Source organism: Ischnura elegans, chromosome 9 (assembly GCF_921293095.1).
Source record: "Ischnura elegans chromosome 9, ioIscEleg1.1, whole genome shotgun sequence".
NCBI lineage: Eukaryota > Metazoa > Arthropoda > Insecta > Odonata > Coenagrionidae > Ischnura > Ischnura elegans.
This window is the reverse complement of record NC_060254.1, coordinates 71718804-71733683: the sequence shown is the minus strand read 5'-3', so window position 1 is coordinate 71733683 and position 14880 is coordinate 71718804. Positions and strand designations below refer to the sequence as shown.

The following is a 14880-nucleotide window of genomic DNA, read 5'->3' as shown; positions in this document are numbered from 1 at the left end:
CATATGCGTTATTTATAAAAATATTTTCAAGCCATGGAAATGCAAAATAAATTGCGAATGGTTGATTTCATAAAAATGGTGACCTATTTCCAGACAATGACAAAATACACGTTTAAGTAAACATTATGGACAGTGAGGAATCTATTGGGTCTTATAATCATTATGAAAATATTTACCTACCTATCAATCCCGCACACAACTCGAGTGCTGCTTGAATACCTCCCCTTAAATAATTATGCTTCATTTTCGTTGTGGGTGGATTATAATAGGTGCACAGTTCGAATGCTTGCGTGTAGTCGGTATTTCATATTCAAGCCCTTCGATCGTAAACATGACTGATCCGCGTTTTCTTTCGGCCGTTGTGTTCATATCGTCAAATATTCATCCGAATCAATTAAATTCACGTGACAGTGTGGCAACTGACTGACACTTGCTTCATTAAGTTTTCATTTGAATCGCTCTCAACCGTGAGCTAGACTTGACAACGTTCCCTTATCAGCCCTGGTGACTACGTTTTGCCACTGTGCTACCGTAAATAAAAATTATGCAATTCAATTTTTTCCATTGCTTGTTCACGCACTCACTCATAAAAATAATATCATCTCTTTTTATTAATAAATGTATTACCAAATAAAATACGTGTCCTATGTTTAGTGCAGGCATCAAAAACCTCAACTATACTCAAGAAAGGCAAAAGAATTAAATTCCTAGAGAATTCCATAATTTTAAGCAAGAACACCACATAGAAATTTTCACCATTCAGACATGTAATAAAACCGTTGAAATTTCTATGCTCCACTAAAAATAGCTTTGATCCTTGCCGCTACATGAGTAAAAAGAATAGATTAAAAAAATGAAGTCGTAAAACGGTTTGAACGGTTCAAATGTTAAATCAGAGGTTACACAACTAAGTCATGCAATTCGGTAATAATTCAAGTTTGCTATGACTAAATAGAAAACAAGATGCAAGTAATGTTTGCCTCCTTTAATGTATTTGCAAAAGTTTTAATTAAAATATACTGCAAAACCTTTGCATCAGGCTGGATACCACTCCCCACTTAGTAACGAGTTACAAGGGATTGACAGAGAAATAGCGCGCGTTTTATCACATTCAGCTGCCAAGGTTGACTTCATACAACTTCATATATTTAGTTTAGATGTTTAAGTCTCGGCGGTTTTCCATTTCCACTTAGAAAACGACAGCAAAGAAAAATTTATTTTTTACCATCATGATCTTTCTAAGTAATCCTTTCTTTTACAACTAGATTTTCACGTCCCAGTCACTCCTAGCGGTAACCGCTCTTAATGACCAAGAACCTGCCTGCCTCTATCAAGATTGTCTATCCTAAAATAAAAATATAAAAATTACCATAAATATCTTAATTTACTTAGCAATTACACGCGGAATATTTCTTTCGGTTCCACCAATCGGTTCACGGCGCTTTACTTCCAAACGATTTGGTTTTCTCACGGCTGATTTTTCACTCTCTCTTCCCAGTCAAACAGCAGCGAATCGCAAATTTAAAGGCCATGAGGTTTCCGTAGCAGAACGAATGGAGATGAGGCCGAATCGAAGAAGAAGTCCGGGGAATATGATCACCATGACACCGGATTGAAGACAACAATCTCCTATTTATTTCAAGCAGAAGAGAGAAGAATAAAATATAAAGTAAAAGGGGTGTATTTTTAAACACCCAGGGCAGAGCCATGTTATGCCTGGATATGAAGTTTGCCCACCGGAGGGGCAAGAAGCGGTTGCTCTCCTTTGGGGCTGGCCCTCCGCCGGTCATCCCAATATTGCCGCCGGACGTGGCGCTCGACAGCTCCAGATCAGCGTCGATCTTCCGCCAGAGAGACCGATCAAGGAGCGTGTGCGTCGACAGGCTGACCACTCTGATTCAGCCCGAGCCGCTGCTGAGGGACCTGAGTCGCAGGAGGGCGTCAGCATCCACGTGAGGAAATTTCTTATATCTTTTCACACTCATCTTCGACCTTACGCATAAACGGACACGCCCTTTCACACACCTCACTAATGAGGTACTTTCTCCCATCATCTACCATAATCAATGACATCATCATATCAATGTATTTACCTCAGGAGCCCACTCATGGCAAAGTTTTGAGCATAAATAATGGATACAGGATTTTCTACTTCCGCAATTCCATTGATTGCCACAGGTCGCCGAAGAAATTGTGGCGTTCCAGTCGCTACGATACATGTCAATATACGTATTAACCCGCGAGAGATACCTACGATACGCGGCTTATGTAATCGTTTACTGCTAAAAATTTAGCTCAATATATATTTAATAAAGCTCAATTAATTAATATTACGCTCAAATATATAACCAATTTTCTCATGGAAACAATGAGAATTTTACCCCTGTTCAAGCGGCAGGTTTGAAGTAAACCTTATAAGTTTTATTTGATTTATAGAATGACTTACCAAACGATGCAACTTTTATTTAAAATTTTCAGAACATCCGAATGAAATGGGTCGGTATACAGTCAATCATTTTACAGGCAAGAAATTTACTTGATTTTTTTGTTTTTAGCTAGCAGCTTATTTCTACTGATACCTAAATTTCTGGAAGTTACAAGATGAGATTTGAGGAGAAGCAATATGAATTCTCCTAATTTAGAGATAGCTATGACCTTGTTCCAAGCAAATGCTTTCAACCGATAGCATAAAATAATGCTTTAATCAAATTGAATTATTTCATTATGTATTGTATAGTGTAACCTATTTCCCTTTAACATAGGATTGTTTAACAAAAATGATAAAATTACTGTAATTTAGCATAACTTTATTGCCACAACTTATGCCAACGTTCTTAATTCCAACATTCTTACAACTAATTAAGCAGGATACAATTTTGTCTTAGCTTGTTTTCCTCATTCTAGCTCCCGGAGAAATGAAATATCCATCTCTCAATTCGCACTCGAAAACACAATATTCATCATTGACCATTTAAATTAGCGGATTTATAAGTAGGGTTAATTGGCCGCTAAGACTTACAGTCAGCATAAGCTTAAGTGGCTATCTCGAGGTAAATTGTCAACTTTTACTTAATATGCCACTAAAATTAGTGCTGTTCCCTCATTAAAACCTTGTGGGATAAACAAGCTCCGCCTAATGTGCAGCCCCTATTAAAATGGAGTTTGTCTCCGCCAGGGCAGAGTGAGAAATTTTAAAGTGAACATTTCAAGTCTCTCAATTTCACGTCAAATCTTAATTTCCCCTAAAAACTTTGCCCCAGATTCAATTCTCTTGAGCATACTGCGGCAAATTCGGAAAATACCAAGCATTCCAGGTCGAGTCGCGGTAGAGAGGAACCGGCTGTCATATTTCGTCGGGACCATTTCGCTTTTCCAAGGGCATATATTCGCGTCTTTCGGCGTGCTTTCTCTCGCTGTTTCTCCTGCACACATACCCCATGATTATTCCCGCACTTAGAAGGTGCATTAGCCAACCCAGGATTTCGAGCTCCGAGAGCTGATGAAATTAAATTGGCCCCCATAGCTTTCCATGATCCATGAGGTATTATACATATATTTTATTTAAGTTCACACGAATGGCACAACTATAATCCATGCACGATTTAACATAACATATAGTGGTTTTTCCACATTGTTTCCGCATTTAACACATAGTTACATATAGTGGTAATGCCCATAAATCCCAAAGAAGGTAGGGTGAGACATTTTTATAAGTTGTCTCACACGCAAAATTATAATAAGGAACCTAAAAACTTGGTTACTTTACATTTATCTCAATAATATGTACACATTGAAGATTTAAAAATATTCTAAAACAATAAGATCTCCAAATAATGATGAGAAAAAATGAACATATATAACTGACGACTTATTTCAATGCCATTTAAATATGATTTTCGTCTCATGGAAATCATACGTTTATCCCAAGTGAATAAAATGAAACAGTAAACTAAAAGAGCAGAATAAAATAGGAATTATGGACACTGATTTATGATAATGCTTGCCTACTTTATACTAGCATGACTTATATTGTTATTGAATGAGTAGTTATAACATTCTATCACCTCAAATCGAACAGCACAATACTGCGATAAAATTCAAACGATAAAAATACCATTCGCTTGAAGGCTTCGATCGTTAGCACCTCCAGGGTGAATTGATCGAAGACCTCTCGTTGGTGTACGCAAATTATGTTTACTCTACAAGCATTTTACCCTACGGCAATAATAATGAATGTGCGGCTTCGAATGAAGCAACGTTTTTCCTGCTTATAAACTCTTAAAATGCGTAAAAAAAACTAAATAGTACAACCAACCCAATGCATATCACGTATAGAATTTAGCAGAGTTTGCAGCACAAGTACCTAGGCTGATTCGATTTAAAAAATAGTCTTGTCAAGTTTTTAATGCACAAACACCTGGTGATGCTTAAAGCAAGCATACACGAAATACATTGACTTACTCTTTCATTAATGATTACCACCATATTTGGTTTATGGACTGAAAGCGAATCGAATATTATCCTCCAGTGAGACTCAAGGATGGAACACAAGGCTCAAGTTTTTTTATTTATCACGTGAAATTTCTAAGTCTATGGCAGAGTTATCGCTCTTTTAACATTGATTTTTTCCCAAAACACAAATTTGATCAATAATAGCTGAGGAATGAGATGGATATCAATACAGCTCATCTTTATAGGCTGACGCACAGTTATTTTTATTTTCAACACCTACCATTGAGTCAGTTTTCATTGAAATAAACAATATTAGCAGCAATTGTATTCAAATTTTGGTACGAAACGAACATTATCATAAAACGTTGGGTAACTAAAGTTTTTTTCCGAACCAAAAATAAAAAGGGCTGGCAAGAAACCTCTTTTTTATTAAATAATCTACAGTCTAATCCGTCAGCCTAAGCATTGTCAAATCCAATGAACGAGGAAGCAATCAATACGCACCTACACTTAAGGCGAATTTAAATATTTTCAGAAAATAATTCACCACCGTCAATCACTGAATGAAAATTGATACAATCATGATAATAACCCTACAAACTTTTCATATTAAAAGTTTGAAGTGGTTTAAGCGAAGGAAGGAAGTTAATTTAGTCTTATTTCATCCATTTTTTTCGAGCCCATATTAAAACGGAAAAATTAAATAAATTAAAAATCACGCATCCCTATCGAAAAGCACTAATTACGACAACATCCCTCCCTTAATCGCCTTTGCGCGGCAGAAAATTTACTAGCGCACACTCCTTTTGCATCGGGAACGGGAATAATAATCTGGTACACCCCGCCGCATATGAAGCTGTGTAATTACAATGGAAAAGTGGTACCAATATGCGGCGTTTGGACGCGACGCTAGGAAAAAAAAATTCGCGATTCAATTTATGTCGACGGCACAGCGAGGCGCCCGGCGGAACATGTTAAGCTAAAATGATGGGAACACGCGTGGGAAGGATTAGTTTGGATATCACCTACCGTTTTACTCGAACATCGCCCACGTATCCGATCAATATCGGAGGGCATGTGGCCGTGAATGAAAGGGACCAGGCCGTGCCGTGCAGACTATTTTTTTTACTACAGAAGCAGTAATTGATATGCACCTTAATGGAACATAAGTGAATGCTATCTTTGAGCTCACAATTGAATCTTTCAAATAACAAATAAATAATAAAATATACAGTATGGTAAACTTAAGAGATTTCGGGTCATCATTCTTTACCAAAATTTCGAGCGTAATTGGAATAATTTATCCTAGAGTGATAGAGAAGCATGCACGAAAATACATTATTTAGTAGAATTAAAACGAAATTAAAAAAACAAGCTACTCTGGTACCTGCTCAATCTTCTGGCAAAACCAGCCATCACCACAGGAAATAGACAAAATAGACAAAAAAACATTATCATATGTTTCCACAAATTTTTCAATTCATTCTCGAGTGCCAGCCACGGACAAGGAGATGATATTCCTCCTGGATCTAATATCATCCTATTCTTCCGCTGTACTGCGCCAATTACCAATGAGTTTCATTTTTATTACAAATGCAAAAGAATTTATTTCTTAAATTTGTCCAAAGAATAAACAGGAGTGGGTAAAGGAAAATTAATTGAGGAGCTCAACCTTGTTGCTTATGCTGTTAACACTGCCCAAAATAAACTGTTTATAACCTCACTCCAATAAATGCAATATTTTCAAATATTAATAACACATAACGACAAGTATATTATAACTTTGATAAATGTTTTTCGCAAGCTCGAATCTCCATAAGAACATGTACAAAAACGCTGATTTTCACATGCAATTCATGGAAAATATATCATGGAAAGCCTAATTTTCGTTGCCCTCCAAGCAATGGGATACAGTAAGAAGAACACAATTGTAATTTTACGTGAAAACGTCATGAAATTCGTATTTTAAACCACCCTTAAATACATACATACATTTTGCGGCACAGATGTTTAGGCAAACTACCAAATATATCAATTTTACGAGCTTCCAAACATAATACGTAATAATTGACAATTTGAGTAATGACAGCAGCAAAAGTGATTCTAATGCAGACGTATGAGGTGAAAAGAAATCTATCCGCTAAAAAAATCGGAGTAAACGCCGAGACGTGGCCCAGACTGCGAGTTCCTGGTAACAAATGTTTTTCTCTTATATATGCGTCTCGAACGGAGATCTTGGCACGAAAACTAGAGCGGTCCGGCTGGGGCAGTCATACCATTCGGGTTCACGGGGTGAATGGAAATCTGAATCACAGATGTCATGAAAGAGAGACGACCAATCGAAAATCTGCGAAGACTTGAGATGCCGAGAGGTTATTCCGGCATGAAAAAATATTAGCCGACCCATTAATGCTTCCGAATGTTGACGTATGACTAATCGATATTTCTCTACACTCCAACTCCCTAGCCTACACATTTCATTCATTTTTTTCAAGTCTGCAGCTCACGAAACACATTTTTTTTTTTTAATGTCAAGCTCCCATTCAAAGATTTCCATTACATAATTGCAAATAATAAAATATAAAAATACTAAAATTAATCTATCTAATTAACTAAATTTCCATAAGGAAAAATAATTTCAAAATTTCTCAATGGAAGGAGTAGTTTATAAATTTTTGGACAGAAATGTCTTTGCCAGCGTTGGTTTAATGGATCACATGATTAACTGCTAAAAGTTGAAAATTAAATTAAAAACACATAAATTGCGCCCTTTTTAGAAAACATAAAATACACTGAAAATTAAAAAAATATGTTTTTCATTACTCAGAGTGGGTGCTTATTAGGTTTATTTGAATTTAATTAGATATACTGATATTCGGGGAAAAATTGGCACGCGCTATTAATATCTAAACCTAATGATCAAACGCGCTATGTTCTCCGAATAATGAAAAGCTTATTTTTTTCATTGCTGTGTATTTATTACGTTTTTTGTTTGTTTATTTTTTACTTTTTTCTACTGTTTAGCGGTGAACCATGTAATCGATTCAACCAAGGCTTTTAAAGAAAGTTATGCCAAAAATATTTAAAAATAAGGCCATAATTTGAGAAATTTTGAAAATATTTTTCCATATGGAAATTGGAAATGGTGTGCAACAATTGGGAGTGGTTAAAAATCAATAACAATATTCCATGGTTGAAACAGACAAACATACGAATAAAGTGAAGAAAAAGCGTGTAAAAACTGAACACTTATGTTCACTTAGTTCATTCGCAGGACCATGCTGAAAACGGATAAGCGGTAGAGAATTACACCATATGCTCGCAGAATTTCCAAATTTGATGGTGGCAATATAATACTCAGATAAATAATTACATCAAACACAGCAAGGCTATGTTACACGCACGATATCAAGCCTCCAATAATTGAGCAGAATTTGTTGACGGATAAATTTTGCATTGAGTTAACTACTACGAACTTAATAAGCCAATTACGGAGCAGAGTTTGCCAATTGATAAGCTATTTAATCAGCAACGAACTTGTAATAGCTGATACACACTAAGTGGGTCGCATTCCAAGTAGCATAACAGCTAAAAGCACAATTCCACACGTAATAAGAAAGATCGCCACTTAAATGACTTAATATCTGAAATTGCTGAAAATAAAGTAGGTCAGCAAATTTCATTAAAATTTAACTTGCTTTCGGAAAATAAATTAGGGCGATGCTATTTAAATACGATTAAACTCTAACTAGTAGGCAAGCATATACCCGCATAACATTACGTCCTAAACTATTCACTATTATAAGAGTAATTTCCTTTATCGACCATACCACTGTACGAATTGCAATGCTTTAAAAAAAATAATTTATTACCAGATTCAACATTGCATACAGATGATAATTCTAAATACTGAACTAATGGTATTTTGACATTAAAACCTTAATGAGAGGAATGACTTATCTCTCTTATTAATTTTAAAATAAAATACTAACATAATTTCACATAGACCCAGCGCAAAATCTCTATTGGCTGAAATATGAAAGTGCCATCAATTATTCAGTTCTCAGATAAAGGAAATTCAAAAATAATTTCAGATTAATCAAAGAGGTTAAAGAACAAATTCGTAGTATCTGCAGACATCCCATCCACCACTTACTTTTTTACACACTCCGCAAACCGAAGGCACCATAGACGATTTTCAACGTCTTCAGGGTTGGGATAACAAATCCCTTTACCTTGAGATGGTTTAGTCGAGATAAGTCTGCGAATGAGCTCACACGGACCGAAAACTGGAGAATTGCCAGGAATAATCCAAAAATGAAAGAGGATATCCAGGAGCCATTAAAAGCTAATTTCCGAACTTCGTTAAGAGGTTGCACATGTGATGGTAATCAATAATACTATTCCCCAGAAGACAATATATATCATGAAGTAAGAGTAAGGTAACACTTTTAGTTCAATGGGCGTAATGTTATTCCACGTGAAATCCTTCGATTTTTGCTACGGGCGTAATACTGCGCCCTTTGAAAAATCGTAGTCCGCCATTAAAAAAAATGGGTACACCTCTGAAGAAAGCCAAATTCATTCTATAAAATGATATCAAAAATTTATTCCTAGCATCAAAGGTTGGTTGTTAAGAAATAGCAAAAAAGTATTGAATATGGCCAGCACAAAGGTACAGATCTACAGCACTAAGATGAGCACGGTAAGAGGTATTCTATGTGTGGAAGACTAATTTCAAGCACTAGCTCAAAATTTATATTTCTATTAAAATTCATTTTGCGTTCTACCTTCCATTTTTTTAATTTAAAACCATACCAGATATTAAAAACTAATGTATACATGAGCCGTTTACGTGAGAAAGGTTATAAAAACTCGGTATACATAGATTCATGCTACATTCAGGTAGAAATCGGTTGAAACACGAGTTTCTCAAAGTACGGTTTTTCTGAAATAAAGATGCATTAGCACGAATCAAAACTGCCCTAAACTTAGTTTCTTCCTTCATTTTAACCTATACGCTGTATCGTCGAACATATCCAAAAGTTTACCCACTCATCTAATTATCTCAAAGGCAAACAAATAAAATCAAATCCAAATCATCCAACCATTGCAAAATCCAAATCCTCAGTGAAAGGAAATTTAAAAATGATCATGATCATTTTCATATGCCTACTCAACGAGGTTCAAGAGGATAGTTGTAGTTTTATGCATAAATTCTACATTCTTCTTTTTTATCACACTGATAATAAAATAATAATCTAACAATAAAATAATAATTAAATAACTTATCAAAATAATAATTTGACTCATAAAGGTCAACATGCATAGTTATGATAAAAAATGTGCAATTATGTGGACCACATTCAATGTTAATCATAGCTAATTTCCTCTGATACAGACCCTCTAAAATCCTCCATTATCGAGTACGCTGAGGTCGCTTTAGGAAGACTGCGGGGGAAGAGGGTGCTGCTGTAAATGGAAATAGTTTACGGAACCAGAAATACCTCATAATGTTGGGAGGGCACCCGCGACCTCCAACATCGATTGAACGCAGAGGCAATTCCCCGGGGACTAACGCGTAGGTGGCTTCCAAGTTCAGAGGTGCGGATAAACAACGATGAAAAAAATGACCGAGGTAAGACAAACGAGCGATACAGAGCATATGCGCAGTCCCGAAGCCAGAGTCTATTCATAGTGAATTTAAGGATATGTCATAAAGAATAGAAAAAACTTGGTTATATTCCACCAATTCATATTCAGGTACAACTAGTTTCGACGCAGCGGCGTCATCATCGGTGCAAAGACTAAAATTTAAAAAACACAATCCCTATGTATCATCCCCGAACCTGGATTATATATATAAGGATCATGTTTTTGAATTTATCCTTTGTACCCGATGATGACGCCTCTGTATTGAAACTAGTTGGACCTGGAAATAAATAGGTGGAATATAACAAAGTTTTTCCTTTCATCCATGCGTCTGTTCGTCTGTGCGCAATGCGTTTCCACTCGGTTGCATGGATTGCAACGAAAGTTAGTGCATAGGCGCATCTCATGGTCCCAAACCCCGATGTGCTACTTTCAGTAGTGTATTTTGCGTCGTTATCTCATTACCGCATGTCCCGTCACGTCATACAACTTCTGCGATTGTACATCCTGCTGGGTAGGCACACCTCCTGACACGCTCAAAGAGGAAGCATTTAAATCCTATATGATACTGAAATACAAGTTCCAAGTTTTCCACTTCTCTGGGTACTATCCCCGGGGGAGAGTTCAGCTTAAATCTTCTTCATATGAGTGAAGGTGGAGACCACGGTGGTTAGTACAGCGACACTCATTTCAACGCCGGCTGGCTTGCTAGTTTAAGATAAAATGATCCACAAGTTTGAGCCTGAGACGATAAAGCGATATTTAAAGAAAAATTTTCGGTTCATCTTTAAGTCAACTTGTTTTGTTCTTGTCATGCATCACTCCAGGTCAGCTTTCTTTTGTTCCGTAACATATTACTCATCTAAAAATTTATAACTCAATTTGAAATTTTCAAGGTAATTTGAGTGGAGTAGAATACTGGACGATATGTATTTAAGTATCAAAACTGAAAATGCAACCTCATTATTCCCTCAAATTTAAAATTATTATACTTTAAAGTCAGGCAAATGCTACCACAGGTTTAATTCATATCTCTTAAAATATCAATATTTTATTTTTAAAAAGAAACACATCAAATGTGAAGAAAAAATAAAACCTGCTTAGAGTAACTGATGTGTTCTCTGAACTATCTGGTGAATACTACGTAAATGAGGACTATGAGCTCATAATCCTATCTGAAATGTGAATGCCTGCAAGAATCTGCAGGTGTGTTCTGGAATGATTTCTTACCGGGTAACCTTCTTATGAATTCCGAAACTTTCGAAAATGCATCTTTTAATTTTTGTCGGAATTTTCTTCCCAGTGTAATAAAAGTGGAAAACGTTATTTTACGAACCATTCCGATAGATTTATCTAATTGTAAGCAATAACCTCTCGCGGCTGAGCTTAAAATCACAGAGTGCGTTCACCTGGTTGCGGATGGAGGGTCAACCCTTAGATATAGAGGTTAGCAGCGATATAAGCAAGTTTACTCATGGAATAAGCAGTCGTGGACAAAAAACGATGGCATTCCGAGGTGGAATGGGTCTATCTCCGGGTAAGATGGGCCATCTAAATGATATCTTGAGCCTGTAATGATGCCGTGACTTGGCGACGGGAAAACGCCAAAAATTATGCCTCACATCACCCGGGGGAGAGGGCAGCATCTCTTCTTCATATGAGTGAAGGTGGAGACCACGGTGGTTAGTACAGCGACACTCATTTCACTGTAGTCGCGGTAACATTTACTTTAACGGCTATAGTACTGCGTTGTGGAAGGCAAGGGGAAACCACCATATTATTATCCCAAGGAGTTGCAGCTACTCCAACTTTAAATTATCTGACATGCTGATATTCTCTCAGCTAAAACATTCCGAAGGTAAACTAGACACCCATACGGATTTCCGGGTGGGGACAACCCGAGATAGTACATCGGTCAACTGTGATAAAGTTATGAGAATAGGTAAATGAACGTGAGATCACTTAGAACCTACGGTAAGCTAGAAAACATTAAGGTGGAAATGAAAAGATAGAATCTCGACTAGCTATAAATCAGCGAAATGAAGTGGCCTGAGGAGGGAGAACTTTGGAGTGGAAGCTATAGGATTTTACACATAGGATCTCTAAACGGTAATGCTGGAGTTGGGATAATGCTCAGCAAGAGCGCCGAAATGCGTGTGAAAAGGTTCCTACAGTTAAATGAATGGATAGTTATAGGGAATTTAGACACCAAGCAGGTAGATACTGTAGTGGTACAGGTTTACATACGACAAACTACGCGGGTGAAGAAGTTAAAGACGTCTTCGATGATATCAAGGAAGTAATCAAACAGGTAAGGGGTGAATAAAACCTTATTGTCTTAGGAGATTGGATCGCTGTCGTCGGCAAAGGTCAGGATGGAAGAATAACAGGAAAATATGGATTAGGAAATCTAAGTGATGGAAGGAATACCTGGAGGAATCGTACAACGGAAGCAAACTTAGCTCAAAAATTATCGAAGAGGAAAGTGAAGCAGAAAAGGATGACATGAGAGAGAGCATCTTCAGATCGGAATTTGACGCCGCAATAAGAGACTTGCGAAAGAATTAGGACCCTGGAATCGATGACATTCCAGCAGAGCTAATCAAAAGTGAAGGATGAAAGGGCTTCACCCCATTGTAAAAAACTATCTGCGATATGCACTCAACAGGATATTTACCTAGTAAGTTTGAGAAGAACATCATCATTCCTATGCCCAAAAAGAAGAGAGCAGAGAAGTGCGAAGACGTTTTGCACCATAAGCCTGAAGACATGCGTCGACGATTCTGGCAAGAATCATTTGCGGGAGAATAAAACGAAGAGCAGAATAATTCCTTAATGAGGACCATTTAGAATTTAGGATAAGCAAGGGCATAAGAAAAGCAATTTTGACTCTAAGGCTGCTCATAGAGTGGAAAATGGAGGAGAACAAACCGACTTTCGATAAAATTGTCGATTTATTGAAAACGTGGAATGGTATTCAATGCTTAGAATTCTGAAATAATTCAGAGAGTTCTACAATGATCGTGCAATTTTTCATAGTTTGTATAAAAACCAAGTAGCTGTGGTCAATTGTGGACCCAACTGTGTAGAAGCAAGAATTGGAAAAGGGGTGAGACAAGGGTATGCACTTTCCCTCATGATTTTTAATATTTACATCGATAAGGTCATCAATAAAATCAAGAAGAAGGCTTTGGGAGTCAATACCCACGGAGAAAAAATTAGTATGCTGCGATTTGCCGACGAAATAGCACTCATAGCCGATTGAAGAATACTTTGAAAAATATGGGAAGGACATCAGTTGAAAGCTGAAAATCAGCACAGTAAACAAAAGTAGTACTAAGGTATTAGTATACAGCAAAATAGAAAAGGCTAATACAAACAATAAGCTAAGAAAGCGTAAGCTTGAAGAGGTTAAAGAGTTTCCTTACCAAGGAAGCCGAATGGCCGACGATGGACGAAGCAAGAAAGAAATAGTCAGTAGAATAGCGCAGGCGAAGAGTGCTTTCTACAAAAAGAAGAATCTTCTTACAGCTGAGAATACAAGCATAGAAGTAAGGAATCAATCCATCAGATGCTACATATGAAGCATGTTTCTCTAAGGAAGCGAGGCTTGGACGATGACAGCAGCAGAGAAGTCAAGAGTTGAAGCATTCAAAATATGGTGATACCGAAGAATGCTGAAGATAAACTGAATCGACCATGTGAGTAACGAGGAAGGGCTTAGAAGAGTTGGAGAAAAGAGAAGGCATCTAAAAATCTTAAGCTGAATACGGGAAAACTTTGTTGGCCACATTAAGAGACATGATGGCCAAATAAAAACAATCGTAGAAGGACAGGTGGAATTGAAGAAGGGCAAGGGACGGCCCCGAATTACTTACATAGGATAGGTTATAAAGGATGTAAAAGAGAAGAAAAACGAAAAATGAAATATGAAAAGGCAAGCGGAAAAGAGAGAGCAAAGGAGAACTACGTCAAACCAATCTTAGGATTGTTGACTAATGATGATGATGATGATGATGAGGCAATAACCTCCATTTTTCATTTCGATTGTCATCTAATATTAGAGGAGTCTTCTGATGGCTTCTTTAGCTTCATGGCTTCAAATTATGCATTAGGGACTTAATCACGTAAGTATGTAACTTGCGTTAATAATTTAAGATAGCTCAAAAGTGATAAATGTGAAAAAATTGCATTTTTTTGCTTATGTTTCACCTTCACTACACTTTTGTTCTTTTTTTGATAAAATTCAAATTATGCGGAGATTGCGGGAGACGACGTTGACCCTTGGAGACGATAAATTCCTTTTTAAATTTTCAGACCTCCCTTCCCACGCAAGGGAGGCGAATTGAGTGATATCTCCGACACATATCTGCCATCGAGGGATTTAGGTGGGTGCAGATCACTCGGATTGAGAGGTACCTATATGTGGCGTGTGGAACGTGAGAATTCTCACGTATAGGTCAAGTTGACGGGATCTGACGAGGTAAGGTGAAGAGAGGGGAATAGGGTCGGCTGGCAGAAATCTTGAGGGGTCTCAGGATTTGGGATGGCTGCTGAGTGAGAGGGATCTAAGGGTACGGATTTAAAGAGCATTAGTTCGTGAGTGTCGGTGGGATCAAGCGGCCGTGAATCGCTTTAAAAGGGTGCCAAATCTCACGAGATAGATAGAGGGAGGCAGGGGGTGCGGGTGAATGGTAGTCTCGGACCGGCTCGATACGCGCGCATCTGCGGCCGATAATTTTCGAGTAACTTTTTAACAGCTCCAACTTTTGAACT

At 37.3% G+C, this 14880-nt stretch overlaps 1 protein-coding gene across 4 annotated transcripts in view; it reads left to right on the top strand.

The window, feature by feature from the left end:
- Positions 1-14880, top strand: part of LOC124166045 (GTPase-activating Rap/Ran-GAP domain-like protein 3) — a 665374-nt gene that overhangs the window by 479718 nt on the left and 170776 nt on the right. The window contains exon 2 of one of the 4 annotated variants that reach the window (XM_046543637.1): positions 1499-1952. The exons of the other annotated variants lie outside the window; for them this stretch is intronic. Within the exon in view, the coding sequence (XP_046399593.1) occupies positions 1708-1952 (245 nt within the window). The 5' untranslated portion in view covers positions 1499-1707. The remainder of the gene's footprint in view (positions 1-1498; positions 1953-14880) is intronic. 4 annotated transcript variants of the gene reach the window in all.